We start from the raw sequence: 20,764 nt of genomic DNA on the forward strand, positions 1-20,764 counted from the left end.
TGATTTTAAGGGGGATCAAGGAGAAGGGCTGTATTGGAGAGTTCAGAGGGAGGCAAGAAAGGAGAGATGTTGAAATCAAAACACAATCTCAAATACACACAACAACAACAAAGCCTTGAAATAAATGTGCAGTTAACGGAATGGCCACCAGAGGGCGACAGAGGCAGAGCTTACTGCTTTGCAAGCTGTGGGACAAGTTGTGAAGAATACGCTGAATTGATAGTCTCTAAATTCTTTGTCTGATTTTTTTTCCTTCAACACAATACAAAACACCCACACAGCCCCCCCCACACACGAGTAGAGGAGTCACTTCTCAAGTATACACAGATGAGATTTTAAGAAATCTGACTAAACATGTTACTTCAGTTTTACCGGAATGTGCATTAGGAAGAGCTGTAAAGAGGTATGGGTGATAACGTCATCCTTCTCCCAGAATTGGTGGGTGGGATTTGTGCATATATTCACATGGAAATATTGATCCTTTCATAAATTCAATTTCTCAAGACTTTGTGGGCTGTTTTATCTTTAGTGGCTCAGGGCAAGCACTGTCAAGCACTAGGTAGGTGGCCTGAACTCTGCCCTATGAAGGCCTAAGTACCAAGCAGTAAGAACAGGGTGTGCTGAGTAAAAGACACTGGGCTCCATCAAGCATTGGAAGGACACATGCTGCTAATTCTAAGGACACTACCGGATCACACATAGTGGGTGAACAATGGCCTTCAGAGGTTTTGAACCATTTTGCCGGCTGTAGTGGAAGCCAATACAAGCTGTTGAAGGAGAGGACAAATTGTGTGTGAGATCCTGTGTGTGTGTGCTCCTGTGAGTGTGTGCTCCTGTGTGTGAGATCCTGTATGTGTGTGAGCCTGTGTGTGTGTGTGTGTGTTCCTGGGTGTGTAATTGTGTGTATGTTCTTGTAGGCATGTGTATGTCAGAGGACTGTAACTTGCTGAGTCAGCTAGACTAATAATGGACCAGTGCTGGTCTCATTTCCTACTGCCTCTTCTCCTGATTTTGTTTTGTTTTGCTTTCTTTTAAGAAAACAAAACCGAAAAACAGGTTCAGTGACTGAACTCAGACCTTAGGATTGCACACTTAGCACTTTTCCAACTGAGCCATCATTCCAGTGTGTGTGTGTGGGGGTGATGGGGAAGATGGGGAGAGAGGAAGAAAGGAGGGAGGGGGAGGGGCAGGGTGCACCTCTTCCCTTAACTCCCTACTCATCTCATGGGGAAGGAGTAATTGGATCCTGACCCTAGGACCTTCCAAATCAGACTCTAAGGAAACTACACAGCAGGTCTGAGAGGGGAGACTGCACCAGTGTCAGCAGGAGAACAGCTTCTCATGGCAGGTTGCCATGGTGCTGCACTGCAGGTAAATGTAAGCAAGGCAACAGCACTCACCAAAACTCACCAGCCACACTTATTAATTAATCAACAATTAATATTATTAATGTTAATAATTAATAAATTAATTAATTAATATCACAACCAGCTTATTTACTGCCGGAAAGCCAACAAAAGTGAGGGCAACCCTGAACAGAGAGCAAGTTATTTCACCCAGCTTGGCTCTAACGGCCCAGAGCCAGTAATTTTAGAAGGCATAACCCTCCTCCGCAACAGAAGGACATTTCCATGAGGTCACTTGGGGGAGCTTTGTGTGGCCTCCTTAGTGAATGCTGCCCTAGGACTGGTCTGCAGTTCCTCCAGGACTGCAGCCTTTGAGACTAGAAGGACTCTGTGGAAGTGACCCTAACCAAGTGTCCTGCTTAAAGGGAACAGAGGGGAGGACCCACAGGTTGAGAATCACTGTCCATGGAGGAAGCCCACAGGATCAGCTGTTGAACTACTGCCACCTAGAGGAGCCTTGGAGAAAAGGTGCCCCTATCACTCAACACCAACCTGTCCAGCTTGGAGAAACAGTCACCAGCGAGTTAGAGACACCGGTCTAGGAAAGAACAGGAAGCCAGTTGAAACTCTTTGTGACTTGCTTTTAAGTTCTGTGTCTGTAGTGAGCAGCTCCTTGTCTGTTTAACTTTCACCCTACCTTTTCATTTACTATTACTTACGGGGCGTTTGTTGTTGTTGTTCTGAGACACGGTTTCTCTGTGGAAGCCCTGGCTGTCCTGGAACTCATTTTGTAGATCAGGCTGGCGTTGAACTCAGAAATCCACCTGCCTCTGCCTCATGAGTGCTGGGATTAAAGTCTCGGGCCACCGCTGCTTGGGAAATGTATTTGTCTTCTTTTACATGTGAGTAGTTTGCCTGTGTGTATGGTTTGCCTATTTTGAATTATGTGTAAGAACCAGAGGGTCCCAGAGTTTGCTGTGAGACTCTGTCTCCTCGTAATATCAGAAGCTACACATCAATAATGTCTCATCCACGTGACTGCCTAAATATGAATTGAACGCGGACATCAACCATAGACATGTCAAAGTGTGTGGGGAAAACCGGTGAAACCTCGACCCTTCACTACAGAGAGCTAAGGAGTACTGAGAGCAGGAGACATATTTCTCCTGGGAACAGGACACCTGTTGGCTATCCAGTAGCAATGGCTAGCCCTGGAAACAGACGTACAAGGGACATACAGAACAAGCAGGCTATTTTTAGGAACACGAATCTGAAAATAACAAAGAGGGGTGTGTGGGAGGGATTGGAGGGAGGAAAAGGAAGGGACAGATAATATATTATAAATTTGAAAATTAAAGGAAATAAAATAATTCTTGGTATTTTAAATCATGTGTATGTGACTGTGTGCTGTTTGCATACATGAGTGCAGTGCCCTCAGAGGCCAGGAGAGGGCGCTGAACCCCCGGAGTGGGAGCTAGAGAGGTAGTTGTGATCTCATGTGGGTGGGTGCTGGCTGCCCCTCTCTGCGCTTCTCCAAAAGCCATCATTGCACGGCCCTCATCACCTCAGCCCCTATGTTTTCATTTTATTGGCCAATTTCTAAAGGGATTTCGTGTTCTCATGAACTTTGCTTGGATCACCTTTGTTTCTCTGAGAGAAGGTTTCTCTGTAGCCCAGGCTAGGCCGTGTCGAATCATCGAATAGCAGCATCGAATCATCCCGCCTCCGCCTTCTGAGTGTTTTCCTTCAAGGCAGGAGCTGCCGCCTTTAATCCCACATGGCTCTTATTTTGATGATATTGTGTTTGTGCTGTGGTCCTTCTTTGTTAGTTTTTTGACACAGAGTCTCACTTTGTAGCTCATCTGGCCTGGGACTCCCTGGAGACTAGGTTGGCCTTGAATTCAGAGAGATCTGCCTACCCTGCCTCCTGAGTGCTAGGATTGAGGGTGTGTGCTGGCCAGCCCTCTCAGTTTGGTATAAATGGGTTTGTATGGACTTTCTTAGTTGAACAGCTGTAGGTGGGTAACTTCTGCTTTTTTTTTTTTTCTTTTTCCTGTTTTCCCAGGCCTCAGGAGGAAGGGGGAATTCTATCGTCTCCTGGTATTTTAATATGTGGCTTTTGTTTAGTTGGGGAGCAGACCTCACTCTGTGCCCCCAGTGACCTGGAACTCACTGTCCAGTCTCAGGCTATGATGTGTGGTCCTCTGCCTCAGTGAGCCCCAGCAACTCTCAGCGAATCCCAGAAAACCTCAGCCAGCCCCAGCGAGCCCCGGTGAGCCCAGATGAGCCCCGGCGAGCCCAAGCTAGCCCCGGGGAGCCCCAGTGAGCCTCAGTGAGCCTCAGGCTGTTCTTGTGTGTTATGTTTTCTATGTTCCATTCTGCTCATCTACTGGGCTTGGGGGTTTCTTTTATTAATTGAGCACACAATGGAGGGTTAATATGGCATTTCTCTGTGCACGTATCACTGTACTTTGTTCCGATTTCTCCTTGTTGTTGGTCTGAGATGTTTTCTGATCTTCACACATGGATGCCCTGTTTCCTTCAGATACAATTCTCTAGAACTACGTTTTGTCTATTGGGTCTGCTGCTGTCGGTTTTGCTTGGGTTTAGACAGGGTCTCGGCAGTAGGCTGTGTAGACCAAGCTGGCATTTACAGAGATTTACCTTTATCCCAGACCCCTGAGTGCTGGGATTAAAGGCTGTGCCATCACGCTTGGCTGTTGTCGATCTCAACGTTTCCTTTCCCAGATCCCCCACCTGTTGCGGGAGTTTTGTTTACAACTCTTTGTGTGGCCAGTGAGTTGCACGTGCTCACCGGCCCAGCGCGCGCGCGCGGACACACACACACACACACACACACACACACACACACACACACACACGTTATTCTTAAAACGCCTTGGCTAGCACAACGACTGAGCACTCCTAAATCTTCCCCTGCTACCCCAGGCCCAATTGGGGAAGGCTGGTTGGCTTTATCTCCTCCGCTGTGCTACTGCACCTCTGTCTCCTTTCTCCCAGTCCCCCATTCTCACTGCGGTCCTACCCACTCTCAGTGTCCCGCCCCATGCTCAGTCATTGGCTACGGGCAACTTTATTGATATCTCAAAATACAATTGAAGACAAGGAACTTTAGGTCAGCAAACACAGATTCCTGATCAAATCAAAGCATCAGAACCACCCTCTACGCCCACCTCCACCCACCCGGGTAGCAGTCTCTCCTCTCAGCTCACACTGCGAGCTCCCCCCCGGGGGGGGGCAGATAATAATTGGAGAGCCTTCCCTCTGCATACTAAGCAAGCCCCTTTCCCACTTCCGGTCCCCCAGAGACTCTTGGCCTAATTCTGTTTCCTGTTTCTGGCGGTAACCAACTCCAGGCACCGATGGCATTTCTGCGCCCCCCCCCCATCTCCTCAGTTGGGGATTCTTGATTGTTTCATTTTCTGTGAAGACAAGAAAGCAGTTGGGAAGGATTTCCCACTGTGAGCCAGAGCCTAATGTAACTGAGGCTGGCTAGAGTTCACACTCATTGTATGGCTGAGGATGACATCGTCCCAGTCTTTGTTTCTCTACCAATACAGCTATGGCCTCAGAGTCGTGTGTCACCAAGCTCAGCGTCCCTTGCAAACCTCTTTGTCTTCTCTTAGGATGGCTACCAGCTTTAAAGGGTATGGACTGTTTGAAAGAAAATGGCCTCCATAGACTCATAGGGAGTGACCTTGCTGGAGGTGTGGCCTTGCTGAAGGAAATGCGTCATGGGGGGAGAGGGTGGGAGGGCGGAGCTTTGAGGTTTCAAAAGCCCAAGCCCGGCCCAGCGGATCCGAATATAGAACTCTCAGCTCCTACTCCAACACCATGTCTTCCTGCATGGCACTGTGCTTCCTGCCAGGATGACAATGGACTAAACGTCTCGACTGCAAACCAGTCCCAGTTAAATGCTTTCTTTGTTAAGAGGCGCTATGGTCATGGTGTCTCTTCACAGCGATAGAAACCCTAAGACAGTCACTGTCTGGAGAAGCCCCACCCACTCTAGGGTAAGCAACGGTTTCCTTCTCTCGCCTCCTCCCCGCTCATGTCCAAGCTTACATCTACATTACAACCTTTTAAATTTAACTTCAACTTTGCTTCCAAACCAGGCTATGATGTGACCCTGGCATGAACGCTATTGATATGTTTTGGCTAATTCAATCGTTTCCTCATTTGCTATTCATGTAATTAAGTTAGACAGGATGGAGAGGAGATCCTATTTTTAGGTCTGTCTGGCTGAACTCTAATATTTAAAATCTGAACTCTCATTTTTATTTGTCATTGGCATAAATTAAAAGTCATAATATTTAAGAATTTTGCTTGAAACACGGCTTATTGAATAAAGTGATTTGAATCTAGACCTTGTAACCAATATTCTGTTCAATAATCAGTGGAAAGCAGAGGCCGAATTTTTAAGTAGGTGGCTTAAGAGATGCAGCAGTTTGGGTTCGAGAGCTGGTGCAGGGTCTCTGACAGAGACACAGAATGAATGGGCAGAAAGGGGACCATGAGACAAGCTCAGAGGGTTTCACTATGAAGTGCCACAGCTGAAGCTGGGACTTCTTCAGTATCTTGAACATCTAAGTTGGTAATTGAGTTCCTCTTTTCTCAGGGTGCCAGAAACCTGTCCATCACACATCGTAAGAACACTGGATCCTTATAGGATCAGTGAGAAACCCCAGGTTTGGTCCCCAGCACCAAATAAACCTGGACTTGGTGGTGTGGGCACGGTGGTGCACAACTGTAGTTCTGTGGGCACAGTGGTGGCGGCTGCAGTTCTGTGGGCATGGTGGTGCGTGGCTGCGGTTCGGTGGGCACGGTGGTGCGTGGCTGCGGTTCGGTGGGCACGGTAGTGCACACATGTCAATTACACAGCTGAAGCCCTAGCACGTGCCAGGTTTGGGTGGGTGGGGAAGTCAGAACTTCAAGGCCATCCATTTTCACTCCATTACTGTGATACTCTTCCCCCTATCCTCTTCCAGACCCCAGCAAAAAGCTACTTAGGGGAGAAAAGGGATTATTTCCCTTCCAACTCCAGGTCACAGTTCATCATCTTGGGGAGAAAAGTGAGGCAAGAGCTTGAGACAGCTGGTCACGTGACATCTGCCGGGAAGAGAGAGCATGCCCTATGCCGGCTGCTTGCTTGTTCTCGCCTGCCTTCTTTCCTCAGTCTCCCATAGGTCAGGGCCTAGCTGATAAAATGGTGCGACACACATTCAGTATGTGTACCTTCCATTCTTTCTCAGTGAACTCTACTGAGAAAATCCCCTGGAGGCAAAACTCAGTCCAGACGGCCCCTTTCTCAGGTTAATTCTGGGTTGTTTCACGAACATCTTCCTCAATCACTTCCTTATTTTTTCTCTCACTGAGGCTGGAGCTCACTCTCCATCAGCGAGTCAAACTCCAAGGATTCTCCTGTTTTTGCTTCCCCTGTGGAGAGGGCACAGGTGGCTGCTGCCTGGGCCTGCCAGACGCAGGGACTCCTGCTTGAGCTTGAGCAAGCCCCTCAGTTCTAACAGACTGGTCTGGAATTCACTACACAGCTCAGACTGTTCTTAAACCCTCTCTACTCATGGTAATCTTCCCGCCCTGTACGAAGTAAAAAGAACGAAAGATCTGTTTTCAAAACAACAGTGATTTCAGTCAGCTTCAGTCAAACTTCAGATGAACAGATTATCCCGGGTCCCTGCTAACTCGTGTTCACCCAGCTACACCAAACCAAACCAGAAGCCTAGAGTAGAAAATTACTAACAGCGGAGATTGCCTAACAACCTGCAGATATAACAAGGTCGTGTGTCTGATAAGCTTCAAAATTAAGGGCCATAAAACCAGCGATAAACCCATTCTTTGCTGGGAAATAGTCAAACGACTATTAGTGTCAGAGGGGAAGATAAGACCTGAATGACCTTCTTGGCATCCACCAGTGTCTGGGTTTGGTGTCTGTGTATGGGATGGATCATTGTGGGTGCCAAGAAGTGCACGCTGACAAGAGCCTGGTATAGCTGTCTCCTGAGAGGCCCTGCCAGAGCCTGACAAATACAGAGGCAGATGCTCACAGCCAACCATTGGACTGAGCACAGGATCTCCAATGGAGGAGTTAGAGAAAGGACTGAAGTAGCTGAAGGGGTTTGCAACCCCAAAGGAAGAACAATAATATCAACCAATCAGATCCTCTAGAATTCCCAGGGACTAAACCACTAACCAAAGGGTATACACATGGACAGACCCATGGCTGCAGCCGCATATATAGCAAAGGATGACCTTGTTGGACATCAGTGGGAGAGGAGGCCCTTGGTCATGGAAAGGCTTGATGTTCCAGTGTAGGGGAATGCCAGGGTAGGGAGGCAGGAGTGGATGTGTGGGTGGGGGAGCACCCTCATGGAGGCAGGGGGTGGGAGGAGGATGGGATAGGGGGTTTCCGGAGGGGAAACCGGGAAAGGGAATAACATTTGAAATGTAAATAAATAAAATATTTTAAAAAAGACTTGAATGACCTGTAAGATCACTCTGTTCTGATGATTCAGCCAAGGAAGAGAGGAAACAACCTATATTTGGGGTTGTAAAACTGCTCTCTGGCCAGCCACTGCCCCTGCCATTTCTGGCTGGTGCATACTTTGCAAAACTTGTGAAATAAACATTCTCACATTAATTACTCTGTCTCTAGTACCTCTGTTGAGTATGGAGTGGGGATCATCACAGCCTCACATTAGCTACTCTGTCTCCAGAGCTCCAGCCTATGGAGTGGGGGGTCCTCACAACCTCACATCAGCTACTCTGTCTCCAGAGTTTGTGTTCATTATGGAGTGGGGATCATCACAGCCTCTATTAGCTACTCTGTTTCCAGAGCTCCAGATTATGGAGTGGGGGTCCTCACAGCCTCACCTCAGCTACTCTGTCTCCAGAGCTCCAGATTATGGAATCTTAAGTGTGGAATTATGGGCATGAGCCAGCACTTGCTGCTGTGCAGTAATTTTGTTTTCTGTCAGTCTCATCAAATCCTGCATCTTCTTAACTGAGATCCTCTCTGTACAGCACATACTGCGAACACTCAGCGTGCTCTCTCCCTTTTCCAGCCTCATAGTTGGCTGAATAAGATAAATGGGTCATTCCAGTGTCTTCATTGCCATCTTGACCTTGCAGTGTGAGGGTCCCCTTGGCTCTTTGATGCTCCCCTGTTTCCAAAGCACGTAGGACCATTGCTGTCCTGATTGGACATACTTCCTCAGACATAGCACAGACTCCGTCTCTTGCTCTAGCTTCCGCAATGTTTTTCTGTATTTGTAGATGGACCTGCCTCCTTATCTCCCTATGTTGCTTGGGAAAGTGACTGTGGAGACGGAAACTCCAACTGTGCTTATAGAAGGTTGGGGGTCAAGAAACTGAAAGGAGTGGGGACGGCTTAGAACAGATATAGACGAACCCAGACAAGAAATTCAAACATCAAGATTTCCTGTCAGATCTGGTGCAACCCCTGTCCCCTAGGAGGCGCTGTAACCTCTTATCCTCTAGAAGGCACTGCAATACCTTATCCTCTAGGAGGTGCTGAAACCTCTTGTCCTTTAGAAGGTGCTGTAATCCCTTGTCCTCTAGGAGGCGCTGTAACCTCTTATCCTCTAGAAGGCACTAGGAGGTGCTGAAACCCCTTGTCCTCTAGGAGATGCTGTAACCCCTTGTCTTCTTAGAAGCGCTATAACTCTTTGAGGAACTTAGTAACTGTTGGGGCTCTTAGTAAAAAAGGCGTTGGAAGCCAGAATCGCATACTAACAGAAAAGTGATCAGAACTTAGATTTCCTGTTGTGAAATGATTTGTGATTTCACTAACGAATGGTTAATTCCTGATTAACTTTTGCCCAATGGCTCCTTACTCATTGGCTCCATGGCACCCATTGTTTTGGGGAAGGCACAGTCCACCTAGAGAGCAAGGGTCTTTTCTTAGTTTTCTATCTCAGAACCAGTTTTCCAGAGCTGAACCTGAGGCTGTGGAGGAGAGTCATAAACGTGACCCAACATAACACTGTAAACTTACTTTAAACTTTGTTGTTGTTGCTGCTGTTGTTGTTTTGTATCCCTTGCAGCTGCACTAATAGGCACTTAGTGGCAATCATGGCTTTCTTGTTTCTTTAGGTTAGTCACCATTGCAAAGGATATTTCCCTAGAATATCTGGATTCCTGATTTTCTTGAAAAAACAAAACAATGCCTTTGTAATCCCAGGGGGGCTGTAAACTTCTGTCTGCTGCCATTCCTGTGTAACCTCTGGCCACTCCACTCCCTACCCTGCTCCGGTGTTACATCTGTTTAAATAGCTTGTGTAATTTGTTTTGCCTTACTGCTCTGTGCAAACATTTCATTTGTAACCTTTAAACAAAAGCATACAATGTATGCCACCGAAGAGATACTTAGCCTGGAAAGTCATGACCTTGGTACATTACAGTGCTGTGCTGGTTTGGATAAGAATGGCCCTTCCAGGCTCATCTATTTGGATGCTCAGTCATCAAGGAGTGGCACTATTTGAGAAGGATTGAAAATGTGTCATTGAGGGTAGAGTTTGAGGTTTCAAAAGCCACGCCAAGGCTAGGTCCTCTTTCTTTCTCTGCTTTCAGATCAGGATGTAGGTCTCAGCTACTGTTCCAGTGCCGTGCTTGCTGCTGTGTGACCTCCCATGACAATCATGTCCTGACCCTCTGAACCTGTAAGCCAGCCCCAACTAAATGTTTTCCTTTATAAGAGTTACCATGGTCATGGTGTCTCTTCACAGCAATAGAACAGTGACTAAGACAAGTGTTGTAAATTATATATTAATCATAGTCTTCTAAAAGGGTGACATGTGTAATAAACCAAAGTTTCAAGTCACCTCTGCTGGGAAAGTATCCATGCCAGGGAGTGGTGAACACTTCAGTCCTAGCACACAAGCTAAGAAGAGTTACACCATAACTTCCAGGCCCCTAGCACTGCACTGTGAGCTGGACCCGGCCACCTACTGTGTGAGACCCTGTCTTAAAAAGACAGCCACCCAAATAAGCAACCACTTGCACACCAAAACAAGCAACTGTAGTGCCAGCACTATTCTTGTAAGGGAGAAGCACACACTGAAGCACCTCTGGTCTGGTGGCATTCATCTTCAGTAGGGGCAGCTGGTGCTGTGAGCGGATGTTGGAGTCCTAGAAGCCACGAGCCGTCATCACGTCTCCACAGATCTCTTCCTGTCACTGAAAACTGAGGAGAGGAATTACCACCTAAGTCGCAGACTTGAGGTCAGGATGGAATGAAATACAGTATACGGAAGTAATGCATGGATTGAAAACAGTATTCTAATATAGGTAGCAATGATGATAATCAGTGCCGAGTGATAAAGTGGGAGCACACTGGATAGACTTAGAATATCTACAGAGCCTAAATATTTACATAGCTTGAGGATGTGAAGGGCTACAGAGAACTTTGTCTCTTGCTTGTTTGTGAGACAGGGTCTTGATGTGGAGCCCAGGTACTTTCCATCCTCCTACTTTGTCCTCCTCAGTGCTGGGACTTAAGTACTACCAAGGCTAGCACCAAGTCATTTTCAGTTAAGTGAGAAGCCCCATTGGAAGAGAGAACTCGGGATGGATTTCACTTTGGGACCAATGCTGAGAAAGGAGTTATTTTGTTTATTGAAGTGAAATTGAGGGCTCAGAGGTAAAGAGGAAAGGAGGGAGAATGGTCAGTTTGTGGCCAGCCAAGGCCACATAGTGGGACCCTGTCTCCAAAGCAAACAAGAACAAATAACAAAACACCAAAACAAACGCAACGAAGCAAGCAAAGCCCATGAATGGGCCTGGGTGCAGCCCAAAGACAGGTCGTATGGGCGACACACCAGGGTTAGATGATGGTAATCAAACAGGTGTCATAGCCATTGTTGACTGTGTTTTAAAAATAATGCTTGCTTTTGGGGGGTATTTTATATACAAGTTCTGAATTTATATCATTCTACCTCCCTCCTCCATCCAGCTTCTCCCAAGCCCCTTCCCCCAGACTCATGGCCTCTTGTTTTTGGATCATTACTGTTAAATGCAAGCACCCATATATACATTTATAAGGACAACCCTCTGAGTCAACGTTTAGGCTTTCCTCAGAAGCCAACACCTCCAGCTCTTCATCCAGGGTGCGGGCGTCTGAGTTTCCCCCATTCCATTTCGCAGCGTCCACTGGTGTCGTTTCTAAGTGTTTGGGTAACTGCATTGTTGAAAGTCAGCGCAGCTTTCACGTCCTGTAGAAAACACATCACAGCTCTGGTCCTCTGGCTCTTCAGCCTCTCTGCCTCCTCTCCCATGACGTTCTCTGGGCCTTAGATGTAAGGGTTGCGTTATGGATTCGTCCACTATTGCCCAGCATTACATGGTCAGTTGTTAGCATTCTGGCCACCTGCGGCTTTCTGGAGTGGCCTCCTTTGCCGCATAAAGGAGCTTCTTTGATGAGTGAGAGCTACGTTATTAGGCAAAGCCACATCAGGAGCCGCACATCTTCAAGTGTGGAGCCGGCACCAAGGCCTTACAGTTTATTTCCTGTGCACACCTTTGAAAGAATCCACTTCCTGTGTATGAGTCAGTCTAAAGACATAGACTGATGGTAGATGGTTTATTAGATACAGGGCTTATTAAATTGGCTCATAGGATGTCGTCCCAGTTGTCCAACATTGGCTGTCTCATGCCAGACAGGACAGAGATTCTGCAGTTTCTCAGTTCACCACTCTGGATTCTCAGCAGTTCTGATCTGGTACCGAAGGCCTGAGGATTCCCAGAGGTCTTCAGCCTGTTCTGGAGTCCGGACGTTGGTTCTAATATGGGAGTGTGTCTCAGTAACTGACTGGGCAGACTTGCCAGAGAGGGTGAGGCCTAGCAGGCAGGAAGCCAAACTTCCTTTTTCCACCATCTTTTATCTGGGCTGCTACCAGCAAGTGCTGCTCAGATTTGGGGCTAATTCGCCGACTTCGAATAACCAGAATAAGACAATCCCTCTCCGGCCTGCCCAGCAGCCTGCGTTAGAGTTGATCCCAGATGCAGGCAAACTAACAACCAGGACTAATGGCCATCACAGTCTGATATTGGTCTTTGCAGACAAGGTCTATATATCCTGGCTGGTGTGGAACTCACTAGGTAGGCCTGCCTCTTCCTCTCAGGCACTAGATGACAGGTCTGAGTCACACTGCTTCCTTGAAATATCTCAAAGAATCTTTGACGTACATCTGACCAGAAAACAGAAAACCACCAGAATTAAGTGACTCACTCAACCTTGTAGAGAGAGGTGTAGTGCTTCAAGTCTAGAACTTACCACTTTTTTATTTTTTTGACTCTGGTGTTTTTTCTTCCGTTAAACTATACTAGAACTTGGATAACCTTCTGTCTATGGCTATTGAGTTGTAATCACTGATGTCTTAGGGTTTTACTGCTGTGAGCAGATACCATGACCAAGACAGCTCTTTTAAGGACAACATTTAATTGGGACTGGCTTACAGGTTCAGAGGTTCAATCTGTTATCATCAAGGTGGGGGCATGGCAGCATGCAGGCAGGCATGGTGCAGGAGGAGCCCGCTAGAAGACTGACTTCCAGGCAGCTAGGACTAGGGTATTAAAGTCCACGCACACAATGACACACCTACTCCAACAAGGCCACACGTCCCAATAGTGCCACTCCCTGGGACAAGCAAGTACAAACCATCACAACTTAACATTAGGTAGATCGTGTTACATTAGGAGAGCTGTACTTAGGAACAAGAAAAGGAAAATGCGAATGGGAAGAACCATGGGGTATTAAACCAGCTCTACAGTGTAGATTTAAACTCACGGCCATCTTCCTGCCTCTGCCTCCCTAATGCTTAGATCCTAGACACTAGTCCCTCACCTGCCGCTCTTCTAAAACCCTGACTCCTTTGCATTTTCAGATTAGCCCTAAACTCTAGCTTTTCGTGTTTTCTGGGGGGCAGTAGCAGGACACCAACCTGCCCTCGTCAGCACTCAGGAGGGGACAGTTCCAGCAACAGGAAACTGCCACTGGGCCTCCTAACCAGAGCGAGAAAGAATGGCGCCCCAGGGCCTAAGTTTCCGCAGCAGGTTAAGAAATCACGGTATCAGCTCCAACTCCAATAGGCGAACTTTATTTGCCTTTTCCTGGCAGCTCAAGAAACGATCCTCAAAATGAAGAGCTTTGGGACCTGAGCAAGGTCACCTGCGGGGTCTGGTGACAGGCTGTTTGTGGGAATTCACTTCTCTTTCCCTGAAGGTCCTCCAGCATAACATTTGGACCAGAAGCCGCTGAGGCTCCAGCCCATCGCTGGATGCTGTGATTCAGGCTGGCCATCCCGAAGGAGTCTGCGGAGGAGGACTGTTCTTTTAGGTGATGGACAGATCCTGTCTCAGTCGGCTGGGGACCCCTGTGCCCTTGGGAAACAGGAATGCCAGACTGGGGCTCGCTCCATCAGCCCCCCTAGATCTCGCTGACTGAAATGTCCCTGCCGTCCTCAGTCGCTACCAAGTGTTTCTGGACCAGGGTGCTGTGCCAGGGCTGGCGGCGCCCGCGGGACGGAGGGCTTGGCGCGTGGGAAGGGGGCGTGTGGGGAGGGGGACTCGTGGGGAGGGCGGGCGCGCAATCGAGGGAGGTGGGCGCTGGGCTGGCGCTCCAGGGACCCGGCGCTGCGCCCTCTAGCAGAGGCGCCGCACAGCAGAGGGGACCACCGTGGCCGCCGCAGAGCGTGCGGGGGTCGGTCTGGCGGCCGGCAGCTGAGGGGCGACTGCGCCCGCGCAGCAGAGCCGAGTGGAGTGTAGCGCGCAACCTGACCGCCGCCGCCTGGCTTATGCCATCACCGCCACAAAGAGCTCGCTGAGCCCAGGCGGCGGGAGCTCCCGGGGCTGCGTGGCATAGGAGGTTCTGCGCGGCGGACCCGGGGGAAGGGACCAGACTGAGGATGGCCCGGAAGAGAAAGCCCTCAAGCAGCCCGGGTGAGTCCCCCTCGTCCTAACCTCCATATCCATGTCTGTGCCGTCGGTATCGCAGCCGGGGTCAGCCAAGTGGCAGGTAGCAGCGGGCAAGAGTTTGCCTTCGGCAGGGGATGGGGCAGGGAGGGGAGCTTCTGCACCACGCGGTCTCTCTTTGCCTCGGGGACTCTTGGGAAGGAGTTTGTCTCTGGTTTGGAACCTGGGGACTCTTGTCACCACACTCCATTTCTACACTGCGGCTTGGATATCTGTTGCATTTTGCCTGGTCCCTCAGGAGAAGTGACTTCTCTAGGTTGCTTGAGTCAGTCTCTCTCTCCCTCTCCGGTTCCAACCTCTAGCTCTATCTTCATTTCCTCTCATCTGTCTCTTTCCTAATGCTCTGTTTCATTTCCCGAGGTGGGGAGGGGGTGGGCAAGTTCTGCATCCATTTTCTTAACCTTCTCATCCGTGATTGTCTGGCTGCCTGTCTACCCACCCCAACCTATTGCCAAGGGGCCTTGCTTCAAGCTCGATCCTTGGGGGCTCTTGTCCAGGTGGGCTTGGACTCCAGCGGGGTCATCCCCCTATTGCTTCTTTGGAAATACGTTTCCTAAAACTTGGAAAGTTGAGGGGTGGAAAAGATGCTGGGAGGTTGTGGGAAGAGCTTGTTGCTGGGGTAACTTGAAACACCTCTGCTCACTCCTGGCGGAACCAGGGAAAACCGCCCCTGCGTGGTGCCCATCAGCCGTGGGGAACAGGTGCATGGAGCGCAAACTCAGCGAGGTAGTGACTCGCAGCCAGCTCCTTCACTGGCTGCAGCACTGGGGACAGAGGGAAGGGAATGGCAGGCCACCAAGCAGCAAGAGAAAGGCTGCCTACCCAGACAGGAGCCCTAGGGTTGTGGTTAGGAAGAAGTGTCGGTGTTTAAAGTTGGATTTCAACTCAGTGGACTCCATAGCCTGTGGGGAGACTCCCTACACCGCCCAGGGGTTATCCTAGAGGACTGCGGTCCTGTGATGGGAGCTGGGCCAAGGATGGAATGCCTTGCTTTGGTCCACAACAGTGCAAAGGACCTTCGGTTTGCTTCTTGTTCTTTCCCTCTAGGCTTTGCTACAGGGATACAAGTTTACTTAGGTGCTCTGTCTGGATGCCTGGATTTTGAATGGCTTACTGGAAAGAGTTAAAAATCGTGATCCTAGATTCTCCAGAGAAGTTACTACAAAACACTGTGGTGTTTCATTGTTGAAACTGTCACCTGCTGACAGCAATTGTACTTAAATGACTTCCCTTAAAAACACTGTGACTTCTGGAGAGCAGTGAGAGACATTAGACCTCATACCCCCACTCCCCATCCCCACCTCTCCACCCCCACTGAGGAATCTTTTCGAGGTCCTCTGTGAAGGCTGACAGAATTTATCCATGCAAGACACTTTTCTCTCCTTGCAGAGCATTTGTGTAACCTCAGATTGACAGGGTGCACACGCTACACTGTGTGAAGCCATATGGCACCACGGAGCCAAACAGAAGGATGAGTTTCAGCACTGCTGATGTGGCTTTCCGCTGGCAGGAAGGCAGTTCTTACCCACCCGGACCCTCGAAGACTGTAAATGGGCCATGAAAGTGAAGACTCTCATTCGATAGTGCAGGCTAGCTGGGGAAAATCTTGCTCTTGGAGTGAATCTGCTTGGCCAAGGCTCAGAAAGATGCTAGTGAAGCCAAAGGAATGACAGGAAGTTACCAGGACAGATTATGGAGAGCCACAGCCCCCTTTTCCTCCCTCCCATTCTCCCTCCCTCCCTTTCCCTCCTCCTTCTTCCTTCTCCTTTCCTCCTCCCTCCCCTTCCTCTTCCCTCCCCTCAGATCAACAAGCCAGTTTGGTTTTTGTCTGTCAAGAAGGAATAACTCTTTCCAGAGTAAACCTAGCTTGACAGAGAGATGCTTGCAGAACAGGATTAATGGAATTTGCCATTTACATACGAACTGTTGATCCAGAAACAAACAAATAAACCAACTTTCCCAGGACACATGGACCCAAGAAATTTCACCATAGCTTTTTAAAAAGACATGGTTTCTCAGACAGCTTTTCTGATAAGGGGAAGTTGGCTCCAGCACTCTTGACTCCTGTTTCTTCTCACTGGTGTTAACTTCCTTTGATTTTTAAATTCGGACCCTTTGCTATTTCTTAGAACAAAAGATGCACTAAAAATCCTCTGTGTTCCAAGTCAGCAGAATTTGTTTGGCGTCTTTACACACAGATGGACTCAAGCCTAGAAAGTTGTCATCCATATACTTAGGCCAACATAAGAGCTGTCTGTCTATCCATCTATCTACCATCTATCCTTTTGCTTTCGGAGACAAGGTCTTATGTAACTCGGGCCGGACTCACCATACAGACACGTCTACCCTTGAACTCAAGGCGATGAGATTACAGGTAGGGACCAGGCCAGTCTTCAGTTTTAACTTTCAAGGGAAGAACCGAACAAAAGCCCATGGCTGCAGACTTGCTGAGCTGATGTTAGACCAACCACATTCTACTCTTCACCTGTGAGAAATGGAAACTTCTAGGCTTCTTTACGGGGAGGGGTGATACTGGGGTGCACTTGCTGCGTGATATTGATACCTTAGCACTACCCCGTGGCAGTGCCGGCTTCTCTTTATCTGAGCTGCTTCTCCGCTCTGCCTGTGGGGAGAAGTCGTGCTGGAGCTTGTGATAGCCACGTTGCCTGCTGACTTCTGGAATCCCAGAGATATCTCATCTCCATCAGCTGGAAACCGGGCAGAGGGAAATTCACACAGACAGAGGAGTCGTCGGTCGGGCTATCAGTGGACTCTCCCAGGGAAACAGTGGTGTTCATTTTTAATTTCTCATCTGAAGAACAGTCTTTCAAAAGGGCAATTGGAATTTTCTCTTTTTTTGTCTTTTTTATATTGGATAGTTTATGTATTTACATTTCAAGTGTTATCCCCTTTCACAGTTTCCCTCCTCTCTCATCCTCCCCCCCCACTCCTTCTATGAGGATGCTCCCCCTCCCATCCACCCACTCCCACCTCAACACCCTGGCATTCCCCCACACTGGGGGAAAGAACCTTCACAGGACCAAGGGCCTCTCCTCCTATTGATGCCAGACAATGGCATCCTCTGTTACATATGTGGCTGGAGCCATGGGTCCCTCCATGTGTACTTACTAGTTGGTGGTTTAGTCCCTGGGGAGCTCTGATGGGGTCTGGTTGGTTGATATTGTTGTTCTTCCCATGGGGTTGCAAATCCCATCAGCTCCTTTAGTCCTTCCCCTAACTCCTTCATTTGTATCCCTGTGCTCAGTCCAATGGTTAGGTGCAACCATCCTCATCTGTATCAATAAGGCTCTGGCAGAGCCTCTCAGGAGACATCCATATCAGGCTCCTGTCAGCAAACACTTCTTGGCATCAGCAATAGTGACTGGGTTTGGTGGCTGCATATGGGATGGATTCCCAGGTGGGTCAGTCTCAGGGTGGCCTTTTCTTCAGTCCCAGCTCCACTTTTTGACCCTGTATTTCTTCCTGTGAGTATTTTTCCCTCTTCTTTTTTTTTTTTTTTTGGTTCTTTTTTTCGGAGCTGGGGACCGAACCCAGGGCCTTGCGCTTCCTAGGTAAGTGCTCTACCACTGAGCTAAATCCCCAGCCCCATTTTTCCCTCTTCTAAGAAGGACTGGTACATCCACATTTTGGTCAGCCTTCTTCTTGAGCTTCATATGGTTTGTGAATTGTATCATGGGTATTCTGAGCTTTTTGCCTAATATCCATTTATCGGTGAGTGCATACCATGTGTGTTCTTTTGTGACTGGGTTACCTCACTCAGGATATTTTCTAGTTCCATCCATTTGCCTAAGAATTTCATGAAGTTATTGTTTTTAATACCTGAATAATAGTCCATTGTGTAGATGTACCACATTTTCTGTATCCATTCCTCTGTTGAAGGGCATCTGGGTTCTTTCCAGCTTCTGGCTATTATAAATAAGGCTGCTATGAACATAGTGGAGAATGTGTCTTTGTTATATGTTGGGGCATCTTTTGGGTATATGCCCAGGAGAGGAATAGCTGGGTCCTCAGGTAGTACTATGTCTAAGTTTTTGAGGAACCTCCAGACTGATTTCCAGAATGGTTGTACCAGTCTGCAATCCCACCAACAATGGAGGAATGTTTCTCTTTCTCCATATCCTTACCAGCATCTTCAGTCACCTGAGTTTTTGATCTTAGCCATTCTGACTTGTGTGAGGTGGAATCTCAGGGTTATTTTGATTTACATTTCCCTGATGACTAAGGATGTTGAACATTTCTTTAGGTGCTTCTTGGCCATTCCATATTCCTCAGCTGAGAATCCTTTGTTTAGCTCTGTACCCCATTTTTTAAAAATAGAATTATTTGGTTCTCTGGAGTCTAAATGCATCCAAGATCAATGTCTTATAAAACCCAAGCCAGCTGAGTTGACTATGGTGATGTTAACCCCTTCCCATTGTAAGGACAATCAAGATTTATGTGGTGGATCAAATTCTGAATGGAACACTTGGTTCCCAGTGCATGGAACCACTTGAGGAGCTTATGGAGGCTTTCGGAGGTGCAGCCGTGCTAGAACAAGTGGTTCCCTGGGGCTGGCTTTGAGGCCGTAGCCTCGCCACACTTCTAATTTCTTCTCTGCTTCTTGTTCGCTATTGGAGATGTGGTGCCTCAGCTTCCTGTACTGTCTGCCTGTTGCCATGCCTCATTCTAAACCCAAATGAATTCCTCGTCTCTCAAGCTGCCTTTAGTTGGGTATTTTATCACAGCTTCCTTCTAAGTCACCGAAGTTCAAAGCCTAGATGTGAGCTCGGAATCATCTGTTTGTCCATCGTATATGGACTGAGCATTGACCTGGGCCTGGGTTTGTGAGAAGCACTGTGGTTACACCATGACCATGGTAAGCCATAAGGAATGGCCGGTAATGCAGGGATTGGGAAAGCATCACATAGTGATCGATACACTGAAGGAGTCAGGTAAGGCGGTGTACTTGGAAGTGACTGTGAGATCACTTGGTTGTTGGGAGATGATATTTACATTGGGAAGAAGTGATGGCCCAGGAGCACAGCCCTGCGGGCTCCCAGGGAGGAATAAAGCAATTGCTGAGCAGGTTCCGGGAGAGAAGGAAGACTGGTGGGGTGGAGACAGGCGAGAAGTATCCAGAACCTTTTTACTGTCAGGGAGGACATGGACTTCAGGTGAAGGGAGAAGCCGTTGGATACTCATCTGATGTTTCTGTCTATGTTACAGTCCTACAGGAAGACTCTAGGAAGGCCAGTGTGGTGTTGCAGGCTGTAATCCAGTTCTAGGAGGCTGAGGATGATGTTACAGTGCCGGGTGGGCCCTGTGTTCTCAGGTCCTTGGCCTCTAATTCAAAGAAGTGAAATAAAGGCACAGAGAGATCACAGTGAGGCAAGAAGGGAACTTGTCCAGAGCGACAGTGGGTCACATGAGAGGCAGGACTCAGGGACTCCAGGTTCTTGTCTGGGAATCCCGTATTAGGGTCTTAGGAGGAAGTGGCTATTGTTGCTAAGAAACATGCTGTGTGCAGTTCTTTGTTTTGATTGACAGATTTGAGTTCTATAACCTTTTGTACAGTGCACATGTCCCTCCCCATAGAACATCTGGCTTTAATCATAGGCTTGCCTGGCTATACATAGGCAGAAGATGGTAATGGGGCATTCTCACAGAAGCTCACTTAGATGGCGGGGTTAGCCTCAGTTGTGTTCTCACAATAATCCAGGTCAGATCAGCTCCCACCTCTGTTATAACCGGACTGTGACTAACTAGGAACTCTCCGTATTTGATGGTGACTATGGGGGAGAAGCATCCCTTTGTTTGGAGAGGGGCGGACATGCAGCTCAGTGAGTTCCAAAACAGCTAGCATTCATAGTGAGACCCTGTCTTGAAAAAAAAAAACAACAACACCCCATTCAAAAAGAAAGAAAGAAGAAAAAGAAGAAGCAGAAGAAGAAAAGAAGAAGAAGTGGAGGAGAAGCAGAAGAAGAAGGAGAAGGAGGAGAAGGAGGAGGAGGAGGAGGAGGAGGAGGAGAAGAAGAAGAAGAAGAAGAAGAAGAAGAAGAAGAAGAAGAAGAAGAAGAAGAAGAAGAAGAAGAAGAGCAGGAGGAGGAGGAAGAGGAGGAGGAGAAGGGAGAAGAAGAAGAAGGAGAAGGAGAAGGAGAAGGAGAAGGAGGAGGAGGAGAAGAAGAAGAAGAAGAGCAGGAGGAGGAGGAAGAGGAGGAAGAGGAGGAGAAGGGAGAAGAAGAAGAGGAGGATGAGGAGGAGGAGCATGGGGAGGAGGAAGAGGAGAAGGAGGAAGAAGGAGAAGAAGAAGAATGAGAAGAAGGAGAAGGAGGAGGAGGAGGAGAAGAAGAAGAAGAGCAGGATGAGGAGGAAGAGGAGGAAGAGGAGGAGGA

General features: G+C 48.3%; 1 protein-coding gene across 1 annotated transcript in view; it reads left to right on the forward strand.

Moving 5' to 3' along the window:
* The first annotated feature begins 14,034 nt into the window (after positions 1–14,034).
* Slc44a5 (solute carrier family 44, member 5) overlaps positions 14,035–20,764 on the forward strand; it is a 295,495-nt gene continuing 288,765 nt past the window's right edge. Inside the window, exon 1 of the mRNA XM_039102810.2 lies at positions 14,035–14,339. Within this exon, the coding sequence (XP_038958738.1) occupies positions 14,306–14,339 (34 nt within the window). The 5' untranslated portion in view covers positions 14,035–14,305. The remainder of the gene's footprint in view (positions 14,340–20,764) is intronic.

This window comes from Rattus norvegicus, chromosome 2, assembly GCF_036323735.1.
Source record: "Rattus norvegicus strain BN/NHsdMcwi chromosome 2, GRCr8, whole genome shotgun sequence".
NCBI lineage: Eukaryota > Metazoa > Chordata > Mammalia > Rodentia > Muridae > Rattus > Rattus norvegicus.